We start from the raw sequence: 18,008 nt of genomic DNA, 5'->3' as shown, positions 1-18,008 counted from the left end.
TTTGTCTAGTTATTTCAGCTTGTTTAATATGTTTTAATACCTTTATTTATTATAAACATATACATTATGAATGGGGTTAAGTCTGATAATAGGATATGTGCAGGTTCATTCAGCAGGCAGTCTTCAACAGTAACAGAAGGGCTACAGCGCCATCTAGAGGTTGTGCAAGTATTATATCAAGAAGAGTCTCATTGGACTGATAATACTCCAGACACACCTTCCTAATTTCTGTAAAAGACCATCTAAACACCATACTTGATAAGAAGATATGACACTGCTTGAAATGACTGACAATTAAAATGGAAATCTCCTCCTAGTGAGGTCAAGCCAGACCAATAAAGTTCAGAAGGTTTACAATAGTTGATACAGATGTTGCTGTTGTCAGAGTTTAATAATGAATCTAGTGATTATGCTTTGTATTTTATACCATTTTGGATAGTTTCAATCTGTACAGAGTCTTGCAGCTGGTCTTCAGTTTTAAGTCAAATTAAGCTGTTCTGAGTCATTCCAATACAATCTAAAAAATTAAGGCCCAGATTAATAATTATCAGTTTTATTTCTGAACCTAAAGAACTGCATAATTTCATAAATTAATTGCAAGAATATGAAAGAAAACCAAATGGATTTGAAATACTATTGCCGTGTATTCAGTTTAATTTTACAGTTAATTTCTTGTAACAGATATGTATATAATTAATGGGTGTATTTAGTTTGTAAGTTAGTTAATTGTTTTAGAAAGAGGTATGAAAGATAATTCACTATGTAAAATACATTGATAGTTAAATAAAGTTTCACAGAGTGGTATTTTTAGGTGTAGTACTGTATTCGTGTTATTGTCAAAGCTGATTAGCTGATTAATAAAATAATATAATAATTATGACAAGAAAGAAGACAGAGTAAATGTAATTTAACATTAGGTGTGTGAAGATGTGCTCTTTATGTTTAGAAAAAAGGAGAGAACTTTATTCCACTAAACAAGTCCCACGAATTGTATTATAATTCATAACACCAGGGGGCATCCAAATATAGCATTTCTGTATGTTGAGTATTACAAAATTAAAGTCCTACAATTGGGAAGGGAACTTAATCGTGAGAATATTATGTACATTGTTCATCAGGTCAGTAAGTAACCTGAGTAATTTGCATGTATATATTAGATTAGACATTGTTCTAATTTTAAAGTGACTAATAAATCTTTAATTTGAAGGGAAAACATTATGTAACAAACTCTCCTTTCCATTTACTGGCACTCCTTCTTCACAAAAGGTCATAAAGTTAATGAATAGGGTTGTGCAGAGAGGGACCACCCACCATTGATCCTGTCACTGTCTAATGACCCTCACAAGTGGCCCAACAATGCAGCCCGAAGCCAGCACTCCCTGTAAGATAACAGTTAATTATAGATTCTGGGGTCAGTTATCGTACCATGACCGTTATATTTAAACTTGAAAAGTTATAATTACACACCTACGGATATCTTTAGGATTCTACCTCCCAATATTCACTACAGGAATCACAGTTATGGATATAGTCATGGACTGTATCTTTTATTTCATTAAACAAATGGGGCCATGGTTATTTTGCCAAGCAGTTAGCTTATCTTAAAGTTACTGTCACCAGGCCAAGTGTCTGTGTTTGACTACTTCAAGGGAAGTGGGGCCCTAACTCCCACACCAGAACTTTAATTAGCAAAAAAATATCAAATAAATACAAGTAATTACAAATCCCAGGCCAAAAGATTGCAAATATTGCTTAGTTGTCTGTATTTCATAGTCAAAGGGAAACAAAGTGTGTTTTCTTCTCCACAGTCAACAAATCATTTTAAACATTACTTTTTTCCAATTAAATCAATTACAAAAAAAACTCCATTAAGCAAACCCTTTTGTCGGCAGCCATCTTGTCTTGCTGATGGGGCAGTAAGCCACATTTTGTGTTCTAATTAATTAAAATGAGCCCTACACAGTTATTTTTGAAGGGCGGCAGCCATTAAGGCAAAAAACAAATGCTGTGATCCTTCCTGTTACCCTACTCCTTTGCTGACTCAATCAGGGATGCAGACAATATTGTATGTCTATGGTCAGCCATTATATGCCTGAGGTCTCCAAGGCAGCCATTTTGTCTACTTTTGGGTTACCTCACAACCCTAGTTTATTCCAGCAAACATTACTCCTAATAAGAAAACACTGCAGTGATTTCAGCAAACGGGGAACGGGTATATATCCATTCATACCTCAAATGAGTCACACACAGACACACACAATCTCACGGGAAGAGGCAAGGGCAAGCTTCTTGGAGGGAAGAAAAACAAGACTTTAATACCTTAAAGACAAGAAAAAAATAGACAGATCTCCCTGTCACAGCCTTGAAGTTGAAGTAACATTTTTCAGTAACTCCTGCCTTAACTCTAAACCCCACACACATGACCTTATCCCTTAACCCAGTGGTTCCCAACAACAATAAGATGTATTGCAAAGCCACTCCGTTCCATAACCCCGTAATAGGATACAAATGCATCAGCAAGTGCACATAACCAGCTAAAACCAAAACCTGCCAAAATAAAGATCAGTCTATGTAAACTAGCAATCTGCAAATAAAAAATGAATAAAATACTTCTGCTGAACTGTAGGTTTTACCCTATTTTAATCTGTGGTTGAATACAGCTTTTATTCCTCAAGCATCTGCATCTGTGAGCCATTCAGTTACAGCTGTAAACGAACCAATAATGCATGATATCGGAGGGATAGAAAACAAGCATCTTAAAGGATCCAAAAGCACTTGAAAAGGTTGAAAAGCCCATTCTGCACATAAAAGCTGTGAAGTTGTAAGAGTCATCCCCTGCCTGGTGTGTAGGACTTATCATTGTCAGTGTCTGCAGTTTACAGCATTCCCATAAGTCCTTTCAGATGTCTGGTCTGCCCCACCAAGAAGCACTCCGTTCAGAGAAAGTGGAAGGTCAGAGTTTAGGGATTAATTAGGCTTTGCTTTGACCTTGATATTCGCAGCGTGCCATATGTGATAACGAAAAAATGCATCAGCAGTGGCAGTTGAGGGGAACATTAGAGAGACAATTCTCATGTGCAAAATGCATCTGTACACAACATTTGTACAACAGTTTCTGGCAGTGCAATAGAAGAAGTTATTTTAGAAAATGTTGCAAACGATGTTTATAAACACACTTGTATTTTCCAGCTGATAATCATCCTTTTGGTCTCTGCATTTCATGGGATGTTTTAAAAAACAGTAACTGTAGCTGGGATCAGGCTACTACCCTTATTTTAGGAGAACCCGATTCAGGCTATTTTATTTGATTTGGGTATGGAATGTAATTGACTTGTTTATCTGACCAATGTTATAGTATATTTTGTGATGTATTAAGCAGGTGCTTGAAATTGGGGTTCATTTGAGGTTTTGAATGAAGGTGTACAGGGAGGAGTCTACCTGTGCAAGACCACGCCCTCGAATACACCTGTGCTGTGACTCCGCCCCCAGGACTGAGCGGGAAACGGAGGCGAGCCTGGGAGAGGTGGTTTTGTCGCTCCTCTCATTTATTTCTTTTAATAAGTTTGTTATTTAATATATATATATATATATATATATATATATATATATATATATATATATTGGTGGTATGTTAAAGCAGATTCACAAATAATAATAGTTACTATTAAGAACTCGTCGAGATTTGGATTCCAGTACCTGCGGTAAATGCATTTTTGTTACCTGTTGCATGCATACAAACAAACAAACAAACATTTGCTTTTATTTTCATTTTGTAGTATTTGCATTCGTGTATCTTGTCTTTTTTTTTAATGATAACTGATATTAGTTGCGAAATGCAGCGGTGTGCATGTTAGCTAATCTAGCCTGGTCTGTTTTTACATTCAAACAAAGATTGTGCGTGTTTATATGTGTAATATGTTTCAATTTAAATTAATAATACAATCCCGTTGTGAAGTAATCCTAGTTTTGCTTTCTTAAATTGCGGTTAATTAATACAATGTCATATCCTGTTCGTTAAGTCGTTTTTTCCTTTGTTTTTGTATCACAGGTACATGCACATGAGAGAGAGAGATTTACTGGCTTTAGTTACATATACATTGACCAAAGGAAAATGCAATAAATAAGGTTACATTATTTATTTCTTGGCAAATGAAAATAGCATTACACTAAACGAATCATTCAGACAGGTGGATGTTTATCTATTTTAATCTGTTTATCTGTCTGCTTATAAGGAATGAAAGTTTAAAAATGTATTTCCCATGCAATTAATTTGCTCATGTGTTTTTTGCATCTGTGTGTGTAGGCTTTTTCCTTAGTTCGTGGGGGGAAATGTATTTCTCGGGAGGATGGAAAATGTGAGTAAAGTTTCACATTCATCTCAGAGTGAAGTGCATTGGTTTATGGGGATGGGTAGTAGTATTGTACAAATAAAATGTAAATGCAAGGACAATCTACCACTGATAAATGCCTGAGTAACGGCCACAAACAGAAACCTACAGTAACGTATCTATTATATATTGATATTAATATGAATGTGATCTGGATGCAGTTTGCTTTATTTCATATTATATTGGTGTAATGATTAGTGCAGGTAGGCACCACACTGTTTTTGCCCACGGGTCTGTTAGTCTATAAACGTGCAACTGTGTTTATAGTTCACTAATATTGATTTAAACCAGAATACATGTAGCCTTGTGTTCTTCTTTCAATAGACACATTTCTAAATGGCTTAAATTGGGGGTTGATCTTGTTTTCAGTCGGTTCAGTGGGACTCACATAGGATACTGGGATGTGGGGGTTGTTTTTTAATCTAAATATCTCACCCTAAACGTCCTTATCTATAAGAGGGGGACGTTTTATTGTTTCTGAATTATATAGGTCTAGTATTTTCTGTATAGATTGAATAAACTAAGAAAATTAGGATCTGTTATGCCGTTTGATTTTATGCACAATGCAGTCACTTGATTCATCACTGTGTATTCCTTCATTGTGTTGTGCATTTGTTACCGTCTGCATATTCACACGCAGATTGTTAGACACTTTTTTTTTTCTTGCAATCCTGTGCAGCCGGATCCTGCCTTCACTCGGGATGAGCAGCCGCAGTCCTGGATCTCTCTGGCAAGTCGGTCTCCAGTTTGAACTTGTGATTTTATGCATTGTTTTCTTGTAGTTCTTGCTTGCATATATATTTTTTTTCTAAAAAATGTTAGATAATGGTTTCGTATGGTAAAGTTACCATACCCTTGTTGTATGTATAGTTTCCATATTGTGTATGCTGTTGTACAATAAAGCTTTGAAAAGCTCTTGAATGTTGTATTTCTTTAGAGTTGCCCATGTGATGGTGTTGGTGTGTTATCAGTTTCTAAGAAACTGTGATGGGTGTTTTTTTTTATTGTGTGTGCAGTTCTGTGCACAGAGACCCATCACTTTGTTTCTTGGAAACTGCGGGAGCTACCTCCTTTTTAAGTGCCTCCAGATTTTCCCGCCAAAAAACTTAGAATAGAGGGAGAATGTGGGTGGGGTTTAGAGCCATCAATCAAACCAAGACCCGCTATTACTCATAGAGGAAGGCTGTCTCCCCACTTCATCTTAAAGGTACCCCAAAGAGAGTGAACTAAGTAAAGAACATTAGAGCCTGTTAAAGACGTTTCTCTCAAACCCGTCCTGGAGTACCACCTACTCTGCTGGTTTTTGTTCCAACTGAGCTCTCAATTATTTAATTGAAGTAATTTGATTACATTTGAATCTTTAAATTGTGTAACTAAAAAAAAAAAAGGTTCCTTATACCATTATATACTTAAACACTACTGTTATAAATTATGAAAAGGCTCTGATTTAGGAAATGACTAGTTCAATTAAGTAATTGAGAGCTCAGCTGGAACAGTAGTGTAGGTGGTACTGCAGGACAGGTTTGAGAAGCACTGCTGTAACACACCTGGGTGTTAAATACTGTTTATTTGGTTTAGTATTTTACATTTCATAAAATAATAACAATTCAATTTTTTTTTAATGCTTGTGATTAAAATCATTAAAATGATTTTACACCTGGGTGTTAAAGTCAATACTTCTGTACACAACGTGATGCAACAAATCATGCTTCCACTCAAAGACAGGCTCGGTATACTGGGGTGGTTCTCTCCAATTCAAAGAGTCGCTAATTAAGCATATAATTGGTAGGTGGGATGACCACGGCTCAGGCCCCCTTTAGGTAAATGAACATGGTAATTAATTGACCCAAACCACGCCCCCATCTCTCTATACTGAGTTTTTTGGCGGGAAAATCTGGAGCGATTTAAAGAGGGGGTAGCATCTGCACTATCCAAGAAACAATGCAATAAGAGTTCCCCTTGCGGTCAATGGCGCAAGAAAATAAACCTCCACTGCATGGTTTCTTGGGTAGCAATCGCAACATCCAGCCAAAAAACATCAAGAGCCCAATGACACCTGAAACGCCAATAAACAATACATGCTTGAAACAGAGTCCATTTATTAAGACAGCAGCAGAAAATCAACATGGCATTCACAGGATCCACTTAAAGCACACAGGTTCATATGATGTATAGACAGAGCAATTAAGAGTAATGGAAGTATCAAATTAAAAAAACAAGGACATCAAAACATACCAACGGGGAGTTTTCAGGTGCAGTGGACGCCGCATTCACCCAAGGACCTGGAGAAGCAACAGGAAAAACTGGGATTGGAGCCCTGATTACTATGAATTATGAATAACTTAAAATACCTGTTTTACAGCATCAATTACATTGGCATGCACAATATAAAAACCCGACAATAGAAACCATGCACACAACAAAACACTAGCATTGCTAATCCAAGCACTCATTTGGGAGTAGTGGAGAGAACTATTATCTGACAGTTTAATTTAAGATAAATAAACAGGCAACATTTACAGATCAAGTATGCATTGGACTCTCCATACACAGCTGTTCTGGAGAACAAAAAACAGCGTCCACGGGATTTGACAAGCAATACCATTATTATCATTACACAGTATATAACGTATTGAGGAAATACTCCCAAGTTTTAAGGTTAAGTTTGAGCAATGTAGTGTTAAATAATAAAATCCTCAATATCAGTAGCAGACACATTCTTACAACTAATGTGTTAAATCAATTGATAAATAAAATAGAAATATATGTCAATTAATCAGTGCATCTTCTATAGCAAGACGGACTACTCCTCCTGGGTACTCCAGGTGCATTTTACAGGAGACAAAAGTCAATGAACACATTTCAAATTAAAATCATGTCCCTGCAAAAACGACCACAAAACGTGTCACACTTTTGTAGCTATATAATGACAAAACCTCGCATTTGCATTATTTTAAGGGATGCATTGAAGCTGAGGTGCTATCACACACATGGCTGCAAGTTTCTACTCAATTATAAAACTGAAACCGACCTCCAATTCAGATACACCCACAAACTCTGACTAAAAAGTGTTTTTTAACCTTAGTGTCGGATAAATCAAAGCATATCCATATTATTGCCATTCTTATGAGCGACCTCACACCAACAGACAGACTTGTTTATTTGTTGTAAATAATTAGGCTATACAAATGCATTCCGAAATAAAACTGCAATGCATACTTACAGACACTACACTTTAAATAAAGGTATCCACATGAACGTAGGCATTGTAAACTAAATTTACAAATAAATTGGAGAAAAAACGCTTACCATGGTGAATATTCCTTAAACATGATCAAGGGTAAACCTAATACTACCTAAATCATTATAACACTAAATAGCTAGCGGCTGAATATCGAATAAAGTATTTATTTGCTATATGTGTATGTATATATGTTTGCAGCAGGTCTCCAGCTCTCTCTGCTCCAGCAGCCCGTCCTCAGTGCACCTGCGAGGGGGCGGGGCCAGCCAAGGAACAAAACCGGGAGGGCGGAGTCTCGGTCGGGACCAGCCAATCATCTCTCTCCGTTTACACATCTTATTAGCTACACAGAAATGACACAGTATGACGTCACCAGGATATATTGTAAATGTGACCTAAAACTGAGAATTTAAATATTTGTCATATACACGTGTTTTACGGACAATTTATTTATTACAAGGGCAGTCATGTTCAGACTGCAGGGGTGTATAAAGTATTCGGAAGCCATACTTGAGTAAAAGTAAAAAGTCTCCCATTCAAACAGTACTTAAGTAAAAGTAAAAAAGGAGCTACTTTTAAGAGTACTTAATACCAAAAGTAAAAGTAAATTGTGATTTTAGTAATAAAGTGTTTGTGTGTGAGCCTTTATGAAGGGGGCACACAAGAGATTCATTTAATCCAATATTTTATTTTCCATAAATTATCAAGGTATTTTTACGGTTCCTCGATTTTATCTTCAAGAAAAAGTCTGCCAAAAAGAATTGTTATTTAGGCTCATATCTGGATATTACTTTCATGTGTATTCAGTATTAACAAAGGATAACATTGGGGGATTTATATAAAAACAGTTTTCTTAGCAAACTCACCGTTCACACACACACACATATACATATATCACAAACAGCTGTATAATAATTCACAAAACAAAATAAACAATATAAAATATGTACCCCTGTAGTGATCACATGTGTTATAATGTAATCTATTGCACTATGTTGCAGAAGACTGGCTCACTGCAGCGCAGCTCATTATGCTACAGTGTGGTTGGTCACAAGTATCTAGCACTCATGTTCACTCCACATATATGTATGTCATTCCTCTCTCCAATTATAATAACAGTCACGAGTCATCTGTGGGAAATGCAGTGGAGTAAAAAGTAAATTATTTTGTTCAAAAAAGTAGTGGAGTAAAAGTAGCCACGAAAAACATATACTTAAGTACAGGAACAAAGTATTTGTACTTTGTTACTTTACACCCCTGCCAGACTGTACAATGCACTAGTTAGAGCTCATCTGAATACTGTGGACAGTTCTGGGCTCCACACTTCAAGAAAGATATCGCTGCTCTAGAGGCAGTTCAGAGGAGAGCAACCAGACTTATTCCAGGTCTGAAGGGAAAGTCCTACTGAGAGACTGAGGGAACTGAACCTTTTCACCCTGGAACAGAGGAGACTACGTGGGGACTTGATCCAAGTCTTCAAAATCATGAAAGGCATCGACCACATCAAACCAGAGGAGCTTTTCCAGATCAGCAGGGACACACGCACCCGGGGACACAAATGGAAATTGAGCTTCAAGGCATTTAAGACGGAAAACAGGAGACACTTCTTCACACAGAGAGCCATCACAATCTGGAACAAACTCCCCAGCGATGTGGCTGAAGCAACATTCAAAAATAGACTGGATAGGATCCTTGGATGACTTAGTTATTAATGGACATCAAACAAACAAACAAAAAATGGGTCGAATGGCCTCCTCTCGATAGATTATGTTTCCATGTTTCTTATGAATAATTGACTGTAAATGAAATGTAGATACCAATAATAATAATTGGCATTATTATTAAAAAGTAAAGAAAAAGAGCATGGAAATTCAAGTGCTACAGAGTTTGTGTAAGTATTGGAGAGATGGAGCAGAGGAGAATGACTATGGAACATAGTTGCTGGTAAATGTCAAGCTTTACCTTATACCTGATGTTGGGGTTAATTTCCATGATAAGGGAAGACTATGTGGTGCAGTTCCCCCAAATAAATTAAGTGCATCTCAAAAGTATCATTTGATTAAGCAAAGGCATACATTCAGAAGAATTTAAGTAAACAAGCTTTATTTAAATATAATGCAAACATAAGGAACATAAGCACAATAAGTAATAATTTAAATGGTCAGACATTTGAACTATTTTACATTATTTAAATCAATCTGAGAAACTAGGAACATATGTACCTGTAGTAATGACTTGAAAATTGTCAGATTGTCTAAATTATTGGTTATTAGTGTTCAACCAATCCAGCAATGCTCCTTCTCCAGCGAACTTTTCTTGACTCCGTAGTCAAACAGAAGTTCAGTGTTTACTGGAATATCGTGTTTTGCTAGGAAGACAATCACATCAGTCAAGTCCCCCGATATTTCCATTCGGACTGTGCGAGGCTGCAAGTTGCTCCGTACCCTTGAATGGTTGATGCACCTTCCAAAAGTGTCCTTCTGTGGGTGGCAGGGACAGGGGAAAGTCTGTGCATCGATGCAGCTGGCCACAGATTGTGAATTTTTGAAGAAGAAGAGGTGTCCCATGGCTCCCTCTTCTGAGATTTTCAAAAGTTTCAGGCCTGCCTTTCTCGAGACCGGGATCCCATGGTAATCACAAACCACTTCTCCTTTTTTGAAGGGCCTGGAGGTAAAGACACATTCTCCTTTGTCCTCCTCAGTGGCCAGTGTAAGCCCCTTCCACTTCTGTGTTTCAACCAGATGCCTAATGTAGGGGCTGTCTGCGATGTCAACTGTAGTGTCCTGCAGTGTCCACATGGAGAGGACTGTGTCCGCCTTTGGGATGTTGGTCTCCCACCCTTGTCTCTCAATAAACTTCTCCACATGGTTCTGAGTCGGCTGACGTCTGGCAAAGTGTGCTACAGAAAAAGTACTTCAGTTAGTTTAATTGGACTTTACATTTAAAAGTTCATGTTGTTATTGTTACTATTGTATACTCGTCTGTATTCATTATATTACTCATTGGAAACTGTGTAACAAACTTACACAGAATATGGGTGACCCGTAGGGCTTGCTGCTGTGATCTCCACCTGTCATAGAAGACTCTGTCATACGTGCCCGTCAGTGACTTCCTTCCTTTAGCTCTGGGGGTGTTGGCATCAACAGTCACCGGGTACTTCAAGATTAACTGAGCGTAAACCTGCTGGTCATCCATTTTGGGGAATCTGTAGGCTGCTGCAACTGATCTCCGTTGGTCTGGAGCTGCTGCCAGTTGGGAGGAGTCTGAACTGTAAGAATAAAATAATTAAGGCAACAGTTTCTTTTGAATTTGGGAATATACACAATGCGTTTTTGAGAGGAAGTTTAGGATTTAAAAATATACTCACTCCAAGTCATCATCATATGAGAAAAGCCTTGACAGATGAGAACTTGCAGTGGCTGTGGTCTCCGTGTGAATCTTGCTGTAGTGCGTCTCTGCTGAGGGTGTGGTTTGGGACAGGATGCCAGCAATGTATGAATCCTTCTCCTCATTTAATGCGCGTTCTCTCGCAGTCTTGTATACCCTCCTTGCTAGCTGCCCAGTAATATTTGGTACATTGTATCTGGGGGAAAAAATAAAAAGAATGTTATAACATCTCAGACAGCAAATCTCTGTGTATCCTAATCAGAAGAGAGTTTATATTTTTTCTTTAAAAGGGATTACAACTTACTTCTCATGAAACCTCGTCAAATCAGCTGATGGATTGTAAATGGGCTTCCCACAGGAGGACAGGAAGAATCTGTCACTGTCTCGGTCATCTTTGGTCATCAGCATGTCCTCCTTTCGTGAAGTACGAATGTGTTGAAAATATAAATCAAACCACTAAAAGGAAGAAAAGTCGAGAAACATTTTTCTTGTCAATTAAACATTTAGGTGACCAGCAAAACAGTCTGAAAAGCGGTGAGAATGCAACCGACCTGTTCTTCGTCTTCATCGAGTGTAAATGTGGACACTTGTGGAGAGCCAGAGTTGTGCATCTTAACCTCCACAATAACGGATCTCTTGCTCTCCGATCCCTTTTTGATACTTGATACTGCTCTGTTGGTCCATTCAGTGACCTGGGATGATATGAAAGGTTTAATTTAGGACATTTATAAAGAGATTCATTTTCAAAACTGAGACAGAATAACAGTAGAATACTTACAGTCATGTTCTTCACCACTGCAGCCCATTGCAGGTGCTTGATCATGAGTATTGCCTCCAAGTAATACAGAACACAAGTTTTTTCATTTGCAGTGATGTCTACTTTGCCACTCAGTAGTTTGACAATCACTGACAAGAAGTCCTTATTTGCCACTCGGAGAATGAGTTGGCAATCTTCTGGTGACGGCGTCGTGGTGTTCAACAGCATAGACCTGTAAGTGAAAGAGAAAAGGAAACAAAATGCATTATACAAAATGTTAATATGAATCAACTTTCATATGAGTAATCAGAACAAAATCTCACCTTTTTTCAGTGATTTCCTTTAAGACATGTTTGTTATATTCCTTCTGCAGATCTATAAGGAAAGTTCTGTAGGACTTCCAGTCCCAAAGTTTTTTTTGGTCATCAAATTGGAGGATTATGTAGTCTGTAATGTACTCCACGAACCTCCTTACATTCTTTATGTAATTGAGGACAGTCTGCTTGCTAAGTCCGCCAACGTCAGCGAGTTGTGTGTAGTATGACCTGGTCTTTTCAATGTCTTTAACAAAGTTGAGGTTAGGCTCCCTCCGGTCCATGAAGTAGAGGAAACGAGAGACATTCTCTACCTGAAAATCAAATAGAAAAAGGTTTTATTAGTGGAAATGAACAGCAGAGTTATACAAATGTTTGCCTGTGTGTGTACCTGGTCTTACCTCCTGTTTGCAATTTGGAATCTTGAGATCTTCCCTGAGGAACTTCATGAAGCCAGACAGCAGTGGCTCATCCAGGCTGAATTTCTTGTACAGTCCTGCTTGTTGCATTTTTTTGCGAATTTTGTTCTCCCAGTTGGGCTGATCCGACCTGCAGAAAAAAAAAAGGTTTTGACAAATTATTATACTGAAAACTACCTGGTACACACGTTACACTGACATTACAGATGTTTAAATCTTTCATACAGGTCAAAGAGGGTATGCTGCGACTTATCAGATTCCTCCATTTCATCCGAGGAGGAGGAGTGCGGAGATGATGTCGTGGGTTGAGGATTCTCAGGAGCCGCATTGGAAGCAGCAGGTGATGGCGTGGCAGGTTCATTGATGAATTCAATTCCTTTGGTGATCATGTATGTTTTCACCTTGGCCAAAACTCTTTCATCGCCAATCATCGCTTTCCAAACATTATAGTCCATCACTTTGGCCTCACACTGGAACTTCTGCATTGATTCCTTGGCTGCTTCCATCTCAGCTGCGATCTCATCAGGAGTGCCTCTCTTCATACACACTCGTCTGAGGTGGACTGAAAGGGTTGTCTGAAGTTTTTTACAAAACCTACAGACCAAGGGACGTCTCATAGGCGTTCTGGAATTAAAAAAAGGGAACACATTGAAATTGAAGATAAACATGAGCGTGTATTAAAGCACAGGAAAGATCATCAAAAGCAATGACTAATTCATTTTAATTCACTCACCTGTCCCGATTACAAGCAGGAGATGAAGATGAAGCAGCAGTAGTCCTGGAAGTCATCTTCAATGTTGTCTGTTTCAGCTAACTATAAATGCTGTACTGGTGGCTCTGTATTTAAGCACACCTAGGCCAGCACAAGGTGAAAGGGGGTGTCTCCATGGACACTCCCATTTAATGAGCCTGAATGGATCTCATCAGGGCCTGACAGGGGTCTATTGTTATTTAGCAGTCTTAGCAGACGCCCTTGTCCAGGATACCTATTGTACCCACTTAATGGCCCATAGCTTACCAATTCCACACTCATGTAAATATTGTGTGGGTCGAATGGCCTCCTCTCATTTGTAAATTTTCTTATGTTTCTTAAACATGATGTAGAAAATTACCTTAATGCTATTGTTATGCCAAGGTAGACTAGTGTCCAGGCTCAGTCTGGGGTTAAAGATAAGTATAAATAGGGACCAAATTGTAAATCTCAGTACCCTCTGTTGGGACATGTTTTTTTTCCTGCTAGAATTAGCTGTTCTGTAGAACAAGCATAAAAACATGGCATTTTGACATGCATAGTACTGTAACAATCTCCTTGAATTTAGCAAGTATTGTCAGACTTAAAGGAAAATAACAAGACAGAATGAAGCAGATAAAGTGATATACCGAAGTGTACTATAAAGTACTGTACCACAGATATATATATACACACACACACACACACAGATGTATACATAAAGCAGTGTAGAAGTAAAAAAGTAAACAGTAGCTTAATCCCAGTCAGTCTTTCGATGCCTTTCCAAGAAACAAAAGCAAGAGAGAAAAATGATAAAATGAAATGATATATATATGCGCACACACACACACACACACACACACACACACACACACACACACACACACACACACACACACACACACACACACTTCTCATTTCTGTTCCAAAATGTGGAAGATGGAGAGAAATCCAATCAAGAAATTGTTCAATGATCACTCCAACAAACCATAGAACAAAGTACATTCATAAAAGAAAACGGCACGAAACAGTACAAATCCAAAGGAAATAAACTAAAATCAAAGTCAAGTATTACAGGCAGTTAAAAGACTTATGCATCAAAGAAGTGGTATCTAGTGAAGTCAAAACAGGCCAGAAAGACTCACTTCTATCTCACCCTGCATACATCGAAAAAGAAAAACTGACGAAGACTGGTTTTTGGTTGGAGATTGTGGAGTCACTCTCAAGCAGGCTGTAAAGCAGCCTTGAATCACACCTGTGTTGCTCCCTGACAAAGGAGGACAGACTGGAAAAACCAGTTTACCAATTAAGCTTTTAGGCAGAACAGGAAAGGCGGCTTGGCCAAGCCAGTCTAAGCTGACAACTTACTCTGACAGCCTGTATTTAAGTTTATGTTCTGATGTAATTGGAGTTACAGTACTGCTATGTGCAAGCCTGTGATGTAGCTTAAAAGCATACAAGAATTAACTGTTTAATTGTAGAGAAAATAGCTCAACCATTTTAAATGGACTTTAATATGAATATCTTAATATTCTATTTTAAGACTCTCACAATAGTCATGAAGGATATTACAATGCATGGCTTCTGCTAATGTTTCCAAATATACTACTTTTATCATTGTGGAATATGTATAATTTGACTTAAAAAGAGCGTATATATATATATATATATATATATATATATATATATATATGTATTATAGATCATACTCTGGACTGATATAATGTGACTAAAATTCCATTTAATTTGATATGCTGATGAGCCATTAGCAAAGCACTGAATGAGAGGTGTGTTACATCGCCTGGTTCACAGTTCCTGTGCCACCAAATGTGTACCAAAACATGCAGGTAACAAAAATGTCCACTATAGTCACACTATGGTAGGAATAGAACTAGATGAAGTAAGAAAGACCTAGGAGTCTACGTGGACTCCTCACTCTCCCCATCCAAGCAATGTGGGGAAGCAATAAAAAAGGCAAACGCAATGTTAGGGTATATTGTCAAAAGTGTAGAATTGAGAACAAGGGCAGTGATGTTCAGACTGTACAATGCACTAGTTAGAGCTCATCTGGATACTGTGGACAGTTCTGGGCTCCACACTTCAAGAAAGATATCGCTGCTCTAGAGGCAGTTCAGAGGAGAGCAACCAGACTTATTCCAGGTCTGAAGGGAAAGTCCTACTGAGAGACTGAGGAACTGAACCTTTTCACCCTGGAACAGAGGAGACTACGTGGGGACTTGATCCAAGTCTTCAAAATCATGAAAGGCATCGACCACATCAAACCAGAGGAGCTTTGAGAGACAACCAGAGAGTTGTTACAATCTGGAACAAACTCCCCAGCGATGTGGTTGAAACTGATTTGGAAATATTCAAAAATAGACTGGATACGATCATTGCATCACTTAGTGATTAATGGACACCAAACGAGCACGACGGCTCAAATGGCCTCCTCTCGTTTGTAAACTTTCTTATGTTTGTTAATCACAATCATGACCCACTTGTGCAACTCAACATTTCCATTCAGCTGGAGTCTTCGTGTGTTGGTAATTTAAAACACAGAATATTAAATACTTGTGGAAATACATATTTTAAGATTTTGCTAAATACATGCCAATAGTTTTAAAAGTTTTTTTCAAATACATTCAAATTGTATTTGTGAATGTAGAAATATCTATATATAACTAGCATATATAGCAGAGTTGGGGGCAGGGTGGCCCATAAGGCATTTGTGCCCAGGGGCCCAGAATTTGTTAACCCAGCCCTGAGCACAATGTAGGAAAATGGCAGAAACCTTGGCATATTAAAATGCATTGTGGTGGCAATGCCATCCTGGGATGTACTTGAAAACAATAACACATGCTTCGAAACACAAAATATGTATGTCAAAGTGTAGATATGACTCTGATGTTTAAGGACCCAGGTATTCAAGTTATATTTATTACAGCAATCAGAAATAAAAGCAGGGCATGACGTCTGCAGTCATAGAACAGAGTGCAATAAGGCAAGATAAAACCTGAACTAAAATCACCTTTAAATAAAAGGGGCGATAAAATAAGCAAAAACCCTGACCTAATGATAAAGAAAAGTACATGAAAATGAAAGCCAAATGCTAGTAAGAAAAGTTCAATTTAAAAAACACTGTACTCCTCGCTGTTTCTCAAAGTAATAAAAATCTCAATGTTTATGACAGGCAGAAGAGAGATATACAATCAGGGTAAGTATTGATCTATTTGCTATAATAATGATTTGTTTATCAGCAACACATTTGTCTTTCTTTGTTCCCCTCCTGTCTGCCTGTTATCCGCAAGTCGGCTCGCCTACAGGCCGGTTTCCCATGGGTCAGATCGGCTGGCGTTTGTCGACAGCTGTTTTTATCATTCTCCCAGGTCAGGGTGATCAAGTGAGGTGAAAGAATCAAAACACAAAAAAAGGCAATATAAATTCCCCCCAATAAACACACACAGCCATAATGAATCAAGTTAAAGTCAAAAATGTGTAATAATGAAAACTACCTGGTACATACATGTTACACTGACATTACAGATGTTTAAATCTTTCGTACAGGTCAAAGAGGGTGTGCTGCGACTTATCAGATTCCTCCATTTCATCCGAGGAGGAGGAGTGCGGAGATGATGTCGTGGGTTGAGGATTCTCAGGAGCCGCATTGGAAGCAGCAGGTGATGGCGTGGCAGGTTCATTGATGAATTCAATTCCTTTGGTGATCATGTATGTTTTCACCTTGGCCAAAACTCTTTCATCGCCAATCATCGCTTTCCAAACATTATAGTCCATCACTTTGGCCTCACACTGGAACTTCTGCATTGATTCCTTGGCTGCTTCCATCTCAGCTGCGATCTCGTCAGGAGTGCCTCTCTTCATACACACTCGTCTGAGGTGGACTGAAAGGGTTGTCTGAAGTTTTTTACAAAACCTACAGACCAAGGGACGTCTCATAGGCGTTCTGGAATTAAAAAAAGGGAACACATTGAAATTGAAGATAAACATGAGCGTGTATTAAAGCACAGGAAAGATCATCAAAAGCAATGACTAATTCATTTTAATTCACTCACCTGTCCCGATTACAAGCAGGAGATGAAGATGAAGCAGCAGTAGTCCTGGAAGTCATCTTCAATGTTGTCTGTTTCAGCTAACTATAAATGCTGTACTGGTGGCTCTGTATTTAAGCACACCTAGGCCAGCACAAGGTGAAAGGGGGTGTCTCCATGGACACTCCCATTTAATGAGCCTGAATGGATCTCATCAGGGCCTGACAGGGGTCTATTGTTATTTAGCAGTCTTAGCAGACGCCCTTGTCCAGGATACCTATTGTACCCACTTAATGGCCCATAGCTTACCAATTCCACACTCATGTAAATATTGTGTGGGTCGAATGGCCTCCTCTCATTTGTAAATTTTCTTATGTTTCTTAAACATGATGTAGAAAATTACCTTAATGCTATTGTTATGCCAAGGTAGACTAGTGTCCAGGCTCAGTCTGGGGTTAAAGATAAGTATAAATAGGGACCAAATTGTAAATCTCAGTACCCTCTGTTGGGACATGTTTTTTTTCCTGCTAGAATTAGCTGTTCTGTAGAACAAGCATAAAAACATGGCATTTTGACATGCATAGTACTGTAACAATCTCCTTGAATTTAGCAAGTATTGTCAGACTTAAAGGAAAATAACAAGACAGAATGAAGCAGATAAAGTGATATACCGAAGTGTACTATAAAGTACTGTACCACAGATATATATATACACACACACACACA

General features: G+C 38.2%; 1 protein-coding gene across 1 annotated transcript; it reads right to left on the bottom strand.

Moving 5' to 3' along the window:
* Positions 1–9,814: 9,814 nt before the first annotated feature.
* Positions 9,815–11,424, bottom strand: LOC136718966 (uncharacterized). The gene is made up of 4 exons (XM_066696778.1): positions 11,321–11,424; positions 10,997–11,212; positions 10,656–10,897; positions 9,815–10,528 (listed from the first exon to the last, which is right to left on the bottom strand). Exons 1-4 carry the CDS (start codon positions 11,422–11,424, stop codon positions 9,906–9,908), a joined length of 1,185 nt encoding a protein of 394 aa, XP_066552875.1. The 3' UTR covers positions 9,815–9,905.
* Between the last annotated feature and the right edge of the window lie 6,584 nt (positions 11,425–18,008).

This window comes from Amia ocellicauda, chromosome 23 (assembly GCF_036373705.1).
Source record: "Amia ocellicauda isolate fAmiCal2 chromosome 23, fAmiCal2.hap1, whole genome shotgun sequence".
Lineage (NCBI taxonomy): Eukaryota > Metazoa > Chordata > Actinopteri > Amiiformes > Amiidae > Amia > Amia ocellicauda.
The sequence above is the reverse complement of the archived record's forward strand: the minus strand, read 5'-3'. Positions and strand labels throughout refer to the sequence as shown.

What these genes read in the sequence shown, in the direction of transcription:
- LOC136718966 (XM_066696778.1), bottom strand. Translation starts at nt 11,424, where the DNA reads ATGCTGATGACCAAAGATGACCGAGACAGTGACAGATTCTTCCTGTCC. An exon ending in TCATATGATGATGACTTGGA is followed by an intron (nt 10,898 to 10,996) that starts GTGAGTATATTT and finishes TTATTCTTACAG; the next exon opens with TTCAGACTCCTCCCAACTGG. An exon ending in ACGGGTCACCCATATTCTGT is followed by an intron (nt 10,529 to 10,655) that starts GTAAGTTTGTTA and finishes CTTTTTCTGTAG; the next exon opens with CACACTTTGCCAGACGTCAG.